Source organism: Callorhinus ursinus, unplaced genomic scaffold, assembly GCF_003265705.2.
Source record: "Callorhinus ursinus isolate GAN/ISIS: 27379988/994484 unplaced genomic scaffold, GSC_fseal_2.0 scaffold13, whole genome shotgun sequence".
Lineage (NCBI taxonomy): Eukaryota > Metazoa > Chordata > Mammalia > Carnivora > Otariidae > Callorhinus > Callorhinus ursinus.
Window position 1 is genome coordinate 34,606,536 of NW_027397075.1, and position 17,224 is coordinate 34,623,759.

General features: G+C 40.8%; 1 protein-coding gene across 1 annotated transcript in view; it reads left to right on the forward strand.

Moving 5' to 3' along the window:
• The window catches only part of PAPPA2 (pappalysin 2), a 265,350-nt gene that overhangs the window by 125,348 nt on the left and 122,778 nt on the right, over positions 1 to 17,224 (forward strand). Inside the window, exons 7-11 of the mRNA XM_025878001.2 lie at positions 2,736 to 3,225; positions 6,214 to 6,342; positions 9,805 to 9,896; positions 13,646 to 13,836; positions 15,770 to 15,916. Of these exons, the coding sequence (XP_025733786.1) occupies positions 2,736 to 3,225; positions 6,214 to 6,342; positions 9,805 to 9,896; positions 13,646 to 13,836; positions 15,770 to 15,916 (1,049 nt within the window). The remainder of the gene's footprint in view (positions 1 to 2,735; positions 3,226 to 6,213; positions 6,343 to 9,804; positions 9,897 to 13,645; positions 13,837 to 15,769; positions 15,917 to 17,224) is intronic.

The following is a 17,224-nucleotide window of genomic DNA, read 5'->3' on the forward strand; positions in this document are numbered from 1 at the left end:
CCACATAACAGTGTAAGCTGATCTCTATCAGGAGAATAATAGAGAACACATTACAGGGAACATCGATGCACGGCCCAAGCTGGTCTGGGTGGGGGTGGGGTGGACTAGGTGTTCCAAACTGATTGTTCTCATCTATGTTATTTTATGAGTCTATTAATCACTGGTACTGGTTGTGCTTTGGACGTGATCTTAGGCTCTAGGAGGGAGAAAATGTTTTTAGCTGTCCCTTTTCCTGTTCCTCACCCTACTTCTCAGTTAATATTCACTCACATATGAATATCAAGGCCTCTAGGACAAATTAAAGCATGAATGTTATCCCAGTTCAAGTCCAGAAAATGGTGTTGACAAGTTTCAGCACCTTCTGTTGAATGGCTTGGCATCTTCTATGACCACCATCTTCAATGTTCACCTAGTTATCATCTTTTTCCTTCTTTTGTATTTATTAAGATCCTAAAAACTACTTAGTAAGATGAATTGGACACAGTCCTATTTGAGTTAGTTTGCCATCTTGACTCTGACCAAAAAAAAGGAGGACATTGGTTTTAGAGTCAACAGTGTCTGTAAAATGTCCCCTTGAGCTCCCAGTTACTCAAATGACAGGAGCCTCCAGGAGAAATTGGGAGGGAGACAATATACTTGATTTTGATTGGCCATATGGAACTTTTTTCAAACGAGAGTTTTCAAGGAAGAATGGAAAGTGACTATAAAATTCACATTGGTATTGTGTTGGACTCATGTAGAGATTGGCTTTTCATAAAAGGCCATCTCCGTGGCAAACAAATTATCCTGTGCTAGGGTGTTCTAATGCCCATTCAACTCCCTGGCCCTGCACTTCTCTCTTTTTAATTCTTGGCAAAATTTAAAGTTCTGTTGTAGAGGTGAAAGGAATTAGAAGTTCTGGGTTCTAATTATGTTTTGAGGCAAACCAGGTCAACTTTCAAGGCTTCTGCTTCATGTCTTAATGTGAGATCATAATAAAATCTTTCTGAGACAACAGTGCTGTTGGGGTGGCTTCCAAGGGCTTTTACTCTGCTAGTATTTGGGGATGGCTATTGGAAAATACTGCTAAGAAATACTGGTCTTCCTTTGCTTTGAAAAGATGGAGAACAAAGTCATATTTAAAATATACACATCGAAGGTGAGTGAATCCCCAGCAGACTGTGCACGAACACATATAGCTACAGATATGATCTAAATATACTTAACAACGCTTAATGAACACCAACCACTTTCTAAAATGCTATGCAGGATAGGAAATTGAACCAGACACATTCCCTGCTTGAATATCGTCTTTCTGGAGAGAACCTCCCTGGCTCTATAATCTAAAAGAGACCCTAGTCCTACCCCTTCATTTTCTAGTCTTTTGTCCTTCTTTATTTTTCTTCAAAGATGCCATTACCACTTTATCAATTTAGTTTTGTACTTATCACCCTACCCTAAGGATTATGAGGGCAGGACCTTTATCTTTCTTGTTTGCTACTCTATGTCCAATACCTATATCAGTGCTAGATGTGAAAGAGATACACAGTCAAGTTTTGTTGAATGGATTAATAAATGAATGAATGGATTCACAGTATAGGCAAAAGATGATAAAGCCTTTGAGATGTGATACACACACACACACACACACACACACACACAGACGCACAGACGCACAGACACACAGACACACACACACAGACACATACAGACACACACATACACACACGTTTGAACTTGTTTCCTCTGGGCTTTGAAATATTCTTTATTTTCCAAATTCTGAAGGGCTAAATAATTCTATTTATGTTTCTAGGGAACATTGTATAGATCTTCTACACTATCTTAGGAAGCCACAGGTTAAATAGTGCTTGTTTCATAAATGAGGAAATTGAGGCTTTATAAAGACTTGCCATGGTCACACAGCTAATGGCATAGCACCAATTAGAGTGTAACTCTGCTGATTCCTAATTTAGCACTTTTTTCTTAATTTCCCCTTATGTGATATGAAAGAAGAGCCTTTTGATAGATGATTTTCACAGAACTGACCTTAATATAGTTGCAATATTTGACTTTTTTTTATCATCTCATTTTTACTTAGCTACTTGGGATCTCCATTTTTTTTCCAGTCAAGAATACATGTTTCTATTTCCTGCCTGCAGTTACTTCCATGCAGTGACCTAACTGCTCACACATACCTGAACTAAAAGGGAAATTTCAACGTGTGGTTTTAAAATTTGGGTAGCAATCAGTTGGAAGGACTGCTAAGGTGTGATCTTAGGGAATGAAAAAAGTTTTTCAAAGAGCCTAGTTAAACAGAATGTAATGACACACTAAAACAAACATTGGCCTTATTCATAAGTAAAAAACAGTTTCAGAAACAGTGGTTTATCATAAATTATTAATAAACTAAGTACAAATAATTCTCCTCTGCTCAAGGACTCGTGAAGGACATGACTCACCTTCTCTGCATCAGCCTCATGTTTCCACCGGGGATTTCGGCCACTCCATTCCCGATGCCTTGCTAGACTTCTCTTGTTAAAGGCATCATGTGGAGAGCAAGACAGAATACTTTTACATTGTTACACCTTTGTCCTCCGGAGTACTCAAGATCTAACCCATTCAGTTGACCAACTTCTGTAGGCATTAGCTCAAAGCTCTTTTCCTCAGTCTTCTTTCTGGTTGCTCATATAAGCTACTCATTTTCAGACTTAATGGCAGTTCCTAATGCATCTTGTCTTTCTGTTCATCTCCCTCAGGGCCTCCAGACGTGGACCAGCCTTGCGAGCCGAGCTTGCAGGCCTGGAGTCCTGAGCTCCACCTGTACCATATGAACATGACGGTCCCCTGCCCTGCAGAAGGCTGTAGCCTGGAGCTGCTCTTCCAGCACCCAGTCCAAGCTGACACCCTTACCCTATGGGTCACCTACCTCTCCATGGACTCCTCCCGGGCACTCTTTGACACGGAGATCTTGCTGGAACACCAGGATTCTGTGCACCTGGGCCCCTTAGACACTTTCTGTGACATCCCACTGACTATCAAACTGCATGTTGATGGGAAGGTCTCAGGAGTGAAAGTCTACACCTTTGATGAGCGGATGGAAATTGATGCAGCTCTGCTGACTTCCCAGCCCCACAGTCCCTTGTGCTCTGGCTGCAGGCCTGTGAGGTACCAGGTTCTCCGTGAGCCCCCATTTGCCAATGGCTTGCCCATGGTGGTGACAAATCCTCACAGGAAGTTCACGGACGTGTGAGTTGGGCAGTAGGGCTTTTTAAACCATGGGGCTTCCTGGGGCTTTCGGAGTGGGTTTTGTTTCCCTTTTTCCCACTTTTTTTGTCCATTCTGACGTGCCTTTAGTTGGAGAAATGTTAAGAATCTGAGAGAAGATTTTATTCTAAGGTGGCATATCTGAGATGAAGAAATATATTTCCCAGAAAGGGGCAAGCAGGTGTTCTGACTAATATTGCCATCCTTAGGATTATGGAGAAAGGAGGTTCTTATATGAAGAGCTTCTGCTGGACTGAAAGTATTTGCCACAAATAAGTTGATCAGAGTCAACCTCTATTTGGTGACACGGTTTAATTTCTGATTCTTTGCTGTAACTTTTGGATAATCTGTCACGGCTCCTCTAACATTCGAAGATTGTAGTCAACTCTTTCATAGCTAAGCAAGGAAGCCAAGGGTCCTGCAGACGCTGCTTCATTTCAAGACTCTTTCCTGATGTGTGTTTCATGCATCCCTCTTTTGCTGCCCCCTCTTTCCCTCTCTCTCTTCTCTTCCAACTCTCCTCTTTCTCTTTCTTCTGTTCCTTTTACTCTTAGTGAGCTCTGCTCTGTTCCTGGCACTGTGTGCTCAGTGGTGGGGACACAGACTAAGGTAAGATCATTGGCTCAGAAGAGTTCAAGGTCTAAAGTAGGAGGTTAGTATCTCCAAAGGCAAATTACCCCCCATCTCATCATTTTCCTCAGAGACTTGGGGGTAAAACAAAGGTTTTATTGGAAGTGTTATATTAGTTAGTTTTTGATGCATTGGAAATCATCACAAAATGAAGTAGGTTAAACCAACAAACACTTTTTTTCATGACTCTATGGGTTGGCTGGGTGCTCTCATCAGGACTGGCATGGCCAGGGTAGATGGTCCGGGACAAGCTCAGGTACATCCTGGGGGCTCAGCTCAAATGGCTGGAGTGGCTAGGAGGATGAAGGCCTCTTTCCATATGACCTTTCATTCCCTGGCAGGCTTCGTGTGGGCTTGTTCTTGTGGTGGCGGGAGAGTTCCAGCAGCAGGGAGGGCAGGCCCCCTGCATGCTCATACGTTACTCATGATAATGTTCCTGTGGCCAAAGCAAGTCACACAGCCAATTCCAGATTTAACGGGTGGCAAAATGGACTCTATCTCTTGATGGGAGGAACAGCAAAGTCACATTGCAGAGGGGTGTGAACCTGGGAAGGAGGAACTGTGGCCATTTTGCAGTCTGCCACTGCTACACAAAAGTAGAGGGCATTGTTCACTTTGAGCTTTACTACATTTTTCTTCTCACACTTGCTCTCTGAACCAGAACTAGAAGACAGTGAAATGGACACAAAGTTAGTGCAAATGAAAGGAGAGATCATGGGACAGATTTTAAAGCAGAAATTGGTTTCCAAGCTCCTCTAATAAGGCAGTTAAGATGACATTTGGCATCTAACATGGTTCCACAGATGCACTCATACACAGACACACACACAACCTTTAAAGTCAATAATATCCCATTTTATGGATGAGAAAACTAAGGGGTAACCTTAATTTGGTTGAACAGACCTAGTCATGGCAGACTCAAGATTAAAATCCAATTTTCCGAGTCTCGTTTTGGTTCCCTTTCCTTAGTGACACACTGCCTTTTATAAATTCAGATCATTGAAGGTTGGGCTACCTGCTGCTGAATTTTCTCCACAAGAAGTATAAACACATTTTGACACTACCATCCAGTCCTTTCCCAGCTGCAGGGCAGGGTGAAACTTTGAGGCATGGCTGGATGAGAAACCGCCCTGAAAAGGGAAGCCATCAGAATTGATGAGGATATGAAATTGGTTTTGCTTTTGAAATATCTGGTACTCTCATGAGAAGATAGTTTCCCTAAAGAAAGCTGATGTGGAGATTTAAAAGTCTTTAATATTTAGGTGTCTTTCCTATTTAACTAAAAGCCAGTGCAGAGGTTTTTAAAGATGTTTTGGAAACCCCAAGATAGTTCCCATTTGCTGTTTGCACCATCAAGTGAGAGAGTGGAGGCTTTGTTGGCTGAGTTGAAGCGTCTGTTAAAGAAGAGAGGGTCTTGGCAGGAGGTTTATGGTGGCCATCGGGGCAGCCCCAACAACCCTTTGCGATCCTGTCCTCCTAAGTCACTCCCATTCTTGCTTGATATTGACGGTCGTTTTCCACTTAGGGCAGGCATGGGACAAGAGGAGGAGGGAAGAATTTGTTTTGGGAAATAGCAGTCCCCCTCTTGAGCCCCTGACCTCACTTAAATGTTCACTCTCTCATGCTCTCCACCTGATCAGTGGACTTGGGTTCTAGAGAGAGTCTGATAAACTCTTTCCATCTCTGATGTCAACCAATAAAACTCCATTCCTGGCATCTATGCGTTTTGGCAGGTTTAGAGGTGGGGAGTAATTTAACATCTTTCTAGCTGCAGGATTTCTGGCATCCCCAAAATGATGGTGGAAGGTGTTCTCACCTCCTTCTGGGAGACAGTTCGTCCTTCCCTCTAAGGATGCAGTCTCTTTAAGATAAGAATTCTCTTGAGAGATGAGAAAACTGTGATCTGCAGACCCAGGAAGGGCCTTGCTGAATCCAAACACTGAGGCTTTCTTCTTCAGTTTCTTTGATTACTTCGAGGATACAGAAGACTAGTTTTCCAGTAGCTACTTGTTGATTTTTTTTAACACGATAAAGGTATACTTGAAATGCCATCTTCCTAGACTGTGCAGGACCATTAGTTAATTCAGTGGTATTTCAGCCAGTATTTATTGCACGATCACTATGGGGAACATACTGGGAATACAGAAACCAGTATGCTTTCAAGCATTCTGCTGCTGTGTAAAACTCTGTGCCCTGATCTCCGTTTCATATAATGTGGCATATGTTTAACATTGATGTTCCCCATAAATATCTTTTAAATTCCTGTAAGCCATCTGTGAAGGACCCAGGGCAACGTCTCACTTTCTGAATGTAGTGGTCATGGCTCATTGGTTTCCACAGGGAGGTCACACCTGGGCAGATGTATCAATATCAAGTTCAAGCTGGAGCTGGGACAGATCTGGGAGAAGCTTCACCTCCACTGAGCCATATCCATGGAGCTCCTTACTGTGGAGATGGGAAGGTGGCAGGGTGAGTATCGGGTGAGTGAGAATGTGTGAGCAAGAATGTCCTGCCTGGCTCAGACCAGGAGGGTTAATCTTGAGTTTTAGTTTGACTTGTTCTGGAACTTGGGGACACCGTGTGATTCTAGCATTAAACAAGATCTAGGACCTGGTAATGATCTTGAGAGGTCACCTACATCTTAGTTAAGGAGAAGCTCACTTTTATTTAGAGCTCACCCACTGAAATATTGGGGCTGATTTGGGGGTGGGGGCAGCTCTTAAGGTTTCAGAGGACAACTACTGGGCAGTGATAGAGAGAAGGAGTTTATAGGGGAGAAGGTTACTTGTGAGATGATGCTAACAGACAACGTGAGGGTATCTTTTGGATCAATGGCCTATCTTTGCTACCAAGGAGCTGTGTGACCTGAGGAAAGTCGGTATAGCTTTCTGAGCTCCACTGGCTCATTTGGCCTCTGGAAGACCTGACTTACAATGTAATTTACATCCATTCTATAAAACCACCAAGGCAAAGAGGAAATCACTACTTTGGTTTCTGAACATACTGTATTCCTTTTTGTGTTGCCTTTTTGTGATATCAGCCTAGGCAACTAATTCACTCTGGTTTATCTGGGACTTTCTCAAATCTAGCACTGAAGACTCCCATGTCCCACCAGTCACCCTATATTCACCTGTCCTGAATGCTCATCGAACCTAATTTATTAGTTATATAGAGCTGGGGGAGTATGAGGCTGGATGGCCAGGCACTGTGATTTGTCTTCGATTCTGCATCCTAATAAGATGGCCTATTATTAATTTCCCAGACTAGGTGAAAATACATAGTATCCCAAGGCCCTAATAGAAAGAATTCTGTAGCCTTTCTTGGGATCCCCTCCCATTGTTTAGCAATCAATAAACATTGCTTCTTCTCTTGATCTTCTAAGATTTTTAACCTTTGGTGTAAGCCAAACCTTGCTAACACCCAGACCTTGCTAGTTGGCTGCCACCTTCTGCCTCACCCAGTCCTAGCTTTCTAGTCCCCTTCCTCCATCTCAGTTGGGGATGCTTCACATGCACACATGCTGTTGTTCCTGTCCCTGCTCTGACTACCTCTTTCTTACAGTGTTTGGGGTGGCTTGGTTACCATTACTACCCAGCCAGAGCCCTCCTTGAGCAAAGGACTCTGCCCTATGTTGTAGCATCTCCTCCAGCAATTCTCGGATAGAGGCCACCATGAGGACCCAGGATGCCACATCTGGCTGGGGGTCTGGGGCAGGAAGTGTGGAAGAGCCGTCTTCCTAACTTGCTCTCACACATTGTCTCCTGGGCCTTGAAACAGCTTCACCTGAAGCAGCAGCTGCTTGGCTGCTGCGCCTCACAAGATTTCTCATCCAAACACTTCTTTACACTTCTCCCGGTCTTCCCGCTCTGGAAAGAGTCATACTTAGTTCTGCCTTCCAGTGGGAAGGTATCTGTGACTGTAGCTTTGTCTCAGCTGGAGGCCCTCCACCACACACACAACAAGAAGGAGAGACATGAATTGTTTAACCCACTGTTTTAAACTTGAGAAATGTATAGATTCAGTCCAAGGGAATCACAGATCCCCAAGAAGTCATCCTGAGACTCTAGTTTTAATAAATTTTTTTGTCACATTGGATAACACAGCAATAAGACTACCAAAACAAACAGCGGAGGCCTTGAACTTGTGAGCTGCATTCATTTGGAAGTGATCATCTCCATCTGTCCAATGTGGGACATCTCAGCCACGTGTGCTGTCAAGCCTTTGCAATGTGGCGAGTGCAGCTAAGAACTGAATTTTATTTAATTTTAAGTAATTTAAATTTAATTTAAAAACTTGATTCAGTTATCAGAAGACTTTTAAGTATATTTGGAACAACTTGGGTAGGTGACTCTAAATACAGATCAAGTGTTTGAACTCAGATGTGTTGTAAGTGAGAAAGACACATCAGATTTCAAAGACGGAGGATGCATAAGAAAGCTGTTTCACATATAGCATTTCACACATAGCAAATTTCATTAATAATTTCTGTACTGATTACTTACTGAATGACAATATTTTGGGTATATTGGGTTAGATGAAATGTGGTATTAAAACTAATTTTACCTGTTTCTTTTTTTAAATGTGACTACTCCTATTTCTGCTGGACAGCAGTACATGAGACGATATACAACATGCTTATATTAGCTGTTGAGATTATCTTCAAAATAAAGGAATTTGAAGTTTCCTTAATTTCTTCAATCATGTTTTTCACAGCTCTGTTATCTTTTCTCCATTTCCATCCTACCATTTAAAATATCATTATATAATTGCATTTATAGCATGCTTTCAATTCATTTTAAAGCTTTCTCATATCTAATTACTTAATCTTTACTCTTCCCGTGAGGAGGTATACTTTAAACAAAGGTTAGTCATGCCCTGGGTCTGAAAACACATTAGCATGCCAACACCCTTTATCTACTTGAGTTAAAATATGTGTCTGTTTTGGATGTGGTGCAAAGTCAAGAAGAAAAAAATGGTAACCCTCAGTCCATTTTTTAAAAAGATTTATTTATTTATTTGAGAGAGAGAATGAGTGGAGGGGAGGGGCAGAGGGAAAGGGAGAGGGAGAGAATCTCCAGCAGACTCCCCGCTGAGCACAAAGCCCAACTCAGGGCTAGATTCCAGGACCCCAGGATCAGGACCTGAGCTGAAATCAAGAGGCAGATGCTCAACCAACGGAGCCACCCAGGTGCTCCAACCCTCAATCCATTTTACAGTGGCCACATCTGTGTTATCTGTTTTGTTCTCATAACACGCTTCTTGTAGCCCTCAGTCTAAACTAACTCTCCCACCCAAATCCAAATTAGTCATCAGCTGTGTCAGCATTTGAGGTTCAAAACAAAACAATGACATTTTTCTTTTCCCAGTATTCATTTCTCCTCTGCAATACATGATAGCTGCCACCAGGTGGTAGTAGGGAGTGAGGACCAGGACCGAGCCTTAGCTTTGCCCTGGACTGAGACCTGGCAGCAAGCAATCAGGCTACTGAGTCTCTTGGTGTATAAAACAGGAGCTTTCAGTTCTACAAAATCCTAACTTTAACAACAACTGCGTCTAGATAGAATAAAACAATGAAAACATGAAGAAATATCCGGTAAAAATGAATAGAAAACAGAACCACACATAGGCAGGCAGGTTTCCTCCTCACCAAACCAGCTATTTCTAAGATTTCACTTGTCATAGGGCTGGTATGCATTTTCTACCTTAATGCCATCCACCAGAAACACTGGCAGGGCCCTCTTGGGTCTCCTAGATGTTTCTGAGCCACGAGCTACTTTTTCTGTAAAAACATGTTTTTAACTCCTGCTTTTCTCCAACTTGTACTTCTTAATATGTAATTGGGAATTTTAAGAATTTAAAATAATGGTAACTAAACAAGAAAAACTATTTTATCTATGTATGTGTATAAGAATGTATATTTTTACTTTCCAGGGGCCTGGGAGAAGAGTGTGATGATGGGGACCTTCTGAGCGGAGATGGCTGCTCAAGGGCGTGCCAGCTGGAGGAAGGCTTCCACTGTGCAGGTGGGTTGAGGAGCGACCCCTAGGCTTATGTCCTATTTCTGCAGGTGTCTCTGTGTCTTATTTCCCTGAGTTTTTAATATCCTATACCATATAGTGAGATGCTAATAACAATGATATTTGTTGTGTCTGTTGTGTGCCAGGCATTAGCTGTTTCACATATAGCATTTCATTTAGTCCCTACATTAAGTATGAGGAGACTAAACTGAGGCACAGAGAGTTCGAATAACTTGCTTTCTCTTATATGGGATTTGAACCAAGGAAGTGAGGCTCTAGAATCTTCATGTGAAACCACTGGGTTACATCACCTCCTTGATTAATGTTACCAATTGCTCTTGGGTCTTCATGTCTAACATCAAAGCATCAGCCAAGCAGTACAATCATAGAGGTTCTACATCAAAATCAGCGTAGGAAATGTTCTAAGCCAAAGGGAATGCAAGGTACCTCTTGGTGGTTGTGCTTAGTAGATAAGATCATGACAGATGACAGAGGGTCGTAACACTGCTTAATCCTGGAAAATCACTAGTAATAAATTATCACTAGGTGACTTTGACTCTAGGTTCTTGTCACACAGGAAGGCTCTCCAGAACACTTCTCCCAATTCTGGTTAAAGTCATCATCAGTGGGCTTCTAACATGTAGATTATTTTTTTTAATTACCATCTGCATACATTGCAGTGTTTCAATGGAACATAACCATTCACCAAAGTTATTTTAAAGAGCAGTGCATTGAAAAATATTTTAATGCCTCTAAATCTCAAGGTAAAGGAGGATATGATTATAATTATGTATAATTTATTAAGGTGTTAAATACTGTATAGAACACACAAATGACTCTGCTATCTAAAGCAGGATCATAAAATTATAGAATCTTAGTAGTCTTCCATCCATCCATCTAATAAATCATATTCAGTATCTGCCCTGTACCATGAGTCTGATAGATACCCTGATTCCTTCCCGTATACAGTCTAACAGCGATTTGGAGTCCAGCATCCTTCCCATAGAGAAATCTCTTCTGCCAATTCTTGAGAGAGGAGCCTCTAGCTCCTGCTTACATACTACTAGCAGTGAAGGACACACCTTGAAATGCACCATTCTACTTAAGAATGGCTTTATCTGTTATAAAATTCTTCTCCCCTTTTCTGGTTTGGAGACTGAGGCTCAGAGCATTGTAGTGACTCATCCACAGGCATACAGCAAAGCTTTGCAGGCCAGCACTGGAGCTCAGCTTCCTAATGCTTAACCAAGTGCTTTTTCTTTGCTGTGAAACTAGAGAGGATAATTTCCCCCCCTGTTTTATTTGACTACCATTCAGATTTTTGAAATGCCTCCCCATTATTCTCCCTTCCAATCCAAACATCCCCTCATGTGATTAGGTTTCCAGACCCATTCCTATTTACCCTAACCTGGCATGTTTCGTGTGGTCAATGCCCAGAAAGGAATTCAATACTCCAGATGTGGTCTGGCTATGCAGAATACACTGAACTGATTATCTCCCCTCTTCTGTACACAAGTATTTGTTAATGCACCTCTGTTTGCATTGTGGTTTTTTTTTTGTAACATAATGGGCTTATGCTGAATACATACACACATACACACACACACATATATTCTCCAAATGCTGTGTCTTCTTCAATAAAGCTCAAGCCTTATTTAACTTAAGAGCCACCTTGCTTTGTTTCTAACACATTTGACTCCATTACATTTGGCTCTTATTTCCTTAGCCTCCAAATCCAGTAAGACTATGTCTAAATTACTTTAACTTTACAGGGTAAGGCTAAAAGGATCTATTCCACAGTTAGACTTCTGTTTCATTGTATAATAAGCCCATAGTATGCTAAGCATATATTCCATTATTTCTTAAAAGATTAGGTTAGAGGGGTGCCTGGGTGGCTCAGTTGGTTAAGTGTCCAACTCTTGACTTTGGCTCAGGTCAGATCTCAGGGTTGTGAGATCAAGCCCCACATTGGGCTCCACACTCAACGGGGAGTCTACTTCTCTCTCTCTTTCCCTCCCTCTCCCCTTACCTCTCCCCTGGCTCATGCACACACTCTCTCTAAAGTAAATAAATAAATCTTTAAAAAAAGAGATTAGGTTTGAAGGAACTATTGTGAAATGTGTTTTAAAAGTGGTCTGTTATTTTTAGATGGGCTTGAAAATACAGGCAAAGATTTTAAGTCCATGGTTAAAAAAAAAAAAAAAAAGAAGAAGCAAGAAGAAACATTCACTGTGTTATAGAGAAACAAAACATATATATACACATTATAAAATATATTGTAAAATATATATACATAAAAATACATGCAAATATACATATAAACACACATAATTATGTACATGAACACATGTACATGTGTATATAGATATATGTGCATATATATTGGTTTTGGGGGAGTGCTTTGGGAAGACCATGGGTTTGATGGAATGCACGAGTTTAAAACCCAAAATAGGCTTAGAACCAAGTCCAAGAACACTGGCTTATGCCTGGCAAGTAGAGACAGATTTACCACAGAAGGGTCTTAGACTGGAAGAAATTATGAAGGAAAATAATTAGTAGCTACATGTTGATAAGCCACTGAAAAATCACTTCAATATCCCTGTGGTATTGTGAAGAATGAAAAATAACAAGAATGGTATAGTAACAGTAAATTTTAGTAATGATGGTACTGAATGTGTACCTATATGTTGATTGATTTTCAACATATTATTTTCACATCCTGTTATTTTAAGTGGAAATAGGAGATTAGAATCATGCTACTAATGTTCATTGTCCTACATTTTGGTAGAAAAGGCAGTAGAACTTAATAAGTGGCTTTCTGGTTGCACCTTAGATTTCCACACTTGAAGAAAGCTAGTTCTGTACTGTAGTTGGTACTGTTCACTTAGGCGGAGTTATCCTGGGAGCGAGGTGGGACTTGTCCAGGGAATACAAACTCGCTTCACAGTAGTCCAACAGGTTTGTGTACAGCCTCACTCCTCACTTGTTTGCTCTTGAAGACAGTGCCTCTGCCTCAACTTGATGGAAACCCCCATGAACCTGCCTTCTGTGGACCCGGCTCAAATACAAGCTCTATTGCTTGTGTATCAAGGGACCTTTGGCAAAATGTTTCCCATGTATGACACAAACAAAAATTGCCCACCCCACATGGTTGCTGTAAATCTAAAGGAAAGAAGACCTATGTAAGCCTTGAAAACCCAGTGCCCATATTGTCTGTGTCCGAGCTGTGGCACAGTTAGTTGAGGAAAGAATTCAGCCACAAAGAGTAATTGAAAACAAATCCCTCAACTACTTTAATATTTCAAAAACTATGAAGGGGAGCCAAGTGCATAATGCATCATACCATTTCTTTAACTTCTCTTTCTTCTTTTATCTACTGCTCTTTTTCTCCTTTTTCCCTCAGGATCTTGCTCAATGATGCCTTGACATTTCTTTCTACCTCCAGCTTACTTTTTTCTCCCTATTCTTTATTCACAAATCCCACCACTTTCTATACCTTTTATTATACAGATGGAGTCTACTCCTCTCCCCATGAAAAAGGATCCTTTTTCCTTGCACATGTGCATGTGCGTGCATGTGTGTGTGTGTGTGTGTGTGTGTGTGTGTGTGTGTGTGTTGTCTGCATGTTTGGGGTGAGCGTTAGACCTGCTGACAGTAGCAGGATTCTCTTTCATGGATTAGAGAAAAAATATAATGATTTTTGCATGACATATATAACAACAGTTTTTCAAACGTTATACAATATTTCTTGGCAGGGGAGCCAAGCCTATGTTACGTATATGAGGGAGATGGGATATGTGAACCTTTTGAGAAGGAAACCAGCATCATAGACTGTGGCCTCTATACTCCCAAAGGATACCTGGATCAGTGGGCCACCCAAGCTTACTCCTCTCATGAAGACAAGAAGTGTCCTGCTTCCTTGGTAACTGGAGAACCTCATTCAATGGTAAATCAAGCCAGAAGAATGAGTTAAGGCTGAGCAGAATTGTCAAGTGACTCTCTCTCTCAGGTGCTTTATGGGGGCTTACATTTCTCTCCTGTCTTTGATATCAAATTTAGTCCCTACTGAACTCAGAATAAGGTAACATTAAATGGAATACTTCTAGGCTGGCAATTAAGTCTCATCTCCACGCTCCCACCCCGCCCCCCGCCCCCTTACCCTACTTACCCGCACTAGGTTTCATCCAGGAGCCTTTGGCTGTGCAGTAACTAACTCTAAGGGATACAGAGCATCTCAAAATTAATCTCAAATGTATAAATATCAGAAATTACACTTGATCTTTGTGTATGGGAGGATTTATTTTAAAAAGAAGAAAAAGAAGTAGTAAAGAGTCAGAATGCCTGGATTACAATATTGAATTCACCAGTATTACTATTATTATTACTAAGCGAGGTTTGACAGGTCACTTAAACTCTCCGGGCCCCAATGTTCTCATATATAAAATGGGTCATAGTAATAACTTTTGGATTTAACTCAATGTGTTTATTACAAGGATCAAATGGAATTTAAATATATTAAAGATCAAAGTATAACTCAATTTAAAGAATTGTTATTCTTGAAGAAATTCTACAGTTAGTACTAAAAACAAATCCTTAGGTATACAATTTTCCATGAATCTCCACCTAAATAAATAGGAGATCCTCTGAGGACTTTAAGGACTGACTTCTGTGAATTATAGTTTAATACTGAAAAGAAAATTAAGGGCTTTGGCTTTTGGGTACTATTCTAGATGCATCCATTGCCAACTAAACTCTTCCATTCATCATAACAATAAGCAATACTGTCCTTACAACAGAAGTGAGATTAAGCTCTCTAGGTATTTTAGGCCAGGATGAAATCACTGGATTTTATACTTAAGCAGACACCCCCAGGAAACTGAGGAACCAGCCAGGGCTGGTGCTCTAGTTCAAGAAACTCCTCAAGGACCCAGGCATCTTCTAGACTCTAGCTCTTTCCATCCTTGGCTTGCAGCTTCCTTCCTCCTCCTCATAAGATGACTCCTCCAGGCATGACGTCAGCATTCCAGGCAGGAAGATGGGGGAAGTTCACAGGGAAATAGGTATATGCTAGCTGAGTCTTTCCCTTTTTATTGGGAAAATCATGGCAGCTTTTTTGGAAGCTTAATACTATAGACTTACATCAACATCTTATTGGTCATATCCAGGTCACTTCATCACCCTCAGTTGTAAAGGCGTCTGAGGAGATGAGCATTTATAACTGGATTCACTGCCCTCTTGAACAAAATCAGAGTTTGTTAGTAAGAAAGTAGGGGGAAATGGATATGGGGGAGGCAAGTAGCCGTGCCTGCCACACTTCTACAGTGAAATCTGTCATCTTTCTCAAGAGTTCTTGGTGCCCAAGGACAGGAAGCCAGGGAAGTTGGAAGATTCTGAGTTAGTAACAGCTCTCTGAAGTTGCTTGTAGTCTAGCTTGTCTGTCTTCCTTAACTAAAGTGGGAGAAATTTTCTGGAGTTTCTGTTCCCTGGCTTCTAAACCCAGCTGAATGCTCAGGGGCTCCCTGACTCAGTAGCCTCACTCCTGGGACTGGTGGATCCTGCCTGGTAAGGATACAACCATCATCCTGGACAGACGTCTGTGGCTGATTCTTGGAGCAGTTGCCTGAAATGAGCCAGGACTGTTCATTGGGCAAGTTCTCTGGGTTTACGGTGGGCTGAGAGTTATCATGTGTGTTTTTCCACCCAGAAAATTTATATCCTGAGGCTAGCAGAGAGCATTCTTCTACACTGAGAAAAGTTTTCTGCCAGTAATCATTAAGTACTCAGAAAGAGAGGAAAACTGGTTTTGAGCTACAGAGTTTCATTGTCTTTACTTATCTTTCACCCTCCACATTTACTTTTTGGTTGAAATTGCATTTCAGATTTGCACATCATACCATCCAGATTCACCAGAGCACTATCCCCTTACTGGCTGGTTTCCCTGTGTCACCAATGGAAATAGACCTCAGGATAAAAGAAGTGAGCAGACAGAAGGTAGCCTGGAGAGAGAGGATGAGGTGTGGCTAAAAGTAAGTGACCCAAATGGTTTTTTGTGAATGGATAGTGTGTGTGTGTGTGTGTGTGTGTGTGTGTGTGTCTGTGTGTGTGTAAAATAATACGTTGGAATGGCTTGTCAGGAAATTTCCTTTTGTTTTTCTCAACATCTTTAATTTTTTGAATTTATTTTCACCTCTTTTTGAATTTTGGACTTCTTTCTTTGTAAGTAAATCCATTTATCAAAGTGTAACATATACACAGAAAAATGCAAACATCAGAAATGCACAGATCAATACATTTTTACAGAATGAACATCCTCTTTAACCATCACACAGATCAAGAAACAGAGTAGTGATCACCCCATAAAGCATTCTCCTTGCCCTTCTCGGTCATGATACCACAGAGCCATGTACTCTTTTAAGTTATGTCACAAGAGATTGCCTGTGTTTGAACTTTATGTGAAACACTTGAGTGTGTAATTTTGTGTGTCATTCTTTCTTACTCAACATTCCGTTTGTAAGAATGCCGTGGCATTTAGCAGTAGAGTTCATTTCTACGGTTATGTAGCATTCCAGTGTATGAATACACCACAATTTATTTATCCATATTGATGGACTTTTGGGTTATTTCCAGTTTTTCTCTATGGTATTATGCATAGTTCTGCTATAAACATTTCTATACATTTCTTTTGGCGAAGGTGTATAAATAGTTGGGTATATTTGGAACTGCTAGATCATTGGTATACAGATGACAAGCTTTACTAGATAATTCCAAATAAGCTTCCACAGTGGTTGTACTAATTTAAACTCCCACCAGGGGCTTATTGAGTATTCCAAATGCTTCACATTTTCGCCAATACTTGGTATGTCAAGTCTTAATTTTAGTCATGCTGTTGGGCATATAAAAGTGTCCCCTCAGTGGTGTCCATTGCTTTTACATGTCAACTAATGAGTTTTTTAAACGTATACTGCCATTTGTATATCCTTTTTCTTTTCTTTTCTTTTCTTTCCTGGAGGGCATATTCAAATCTTTTGCCCAATTTTGTTTGGGTTATCTGTCATTTTATTCTTCATTTATGTGATTTCTTTACAAGTTTCTAAATGTAATTCTTTTTTGGTTATATGTTATTTAGTATGTTCCAATATTGTGGCTTACTTTTTCTTACTTTTTATGGTATCTTTAGACAAAAAGATTGTCTAAATTTTACAAAAGTCCAGTTTATCTTTCTTTCCCTTTATGGTTAAGTGCTTTTCATTATGGTATTAAGTATGATATTAAGAAATCTTTGCCTGTCACAAAGATACTTTCTTGTATTATCTTTTTTTAAAAAGATTTTATTT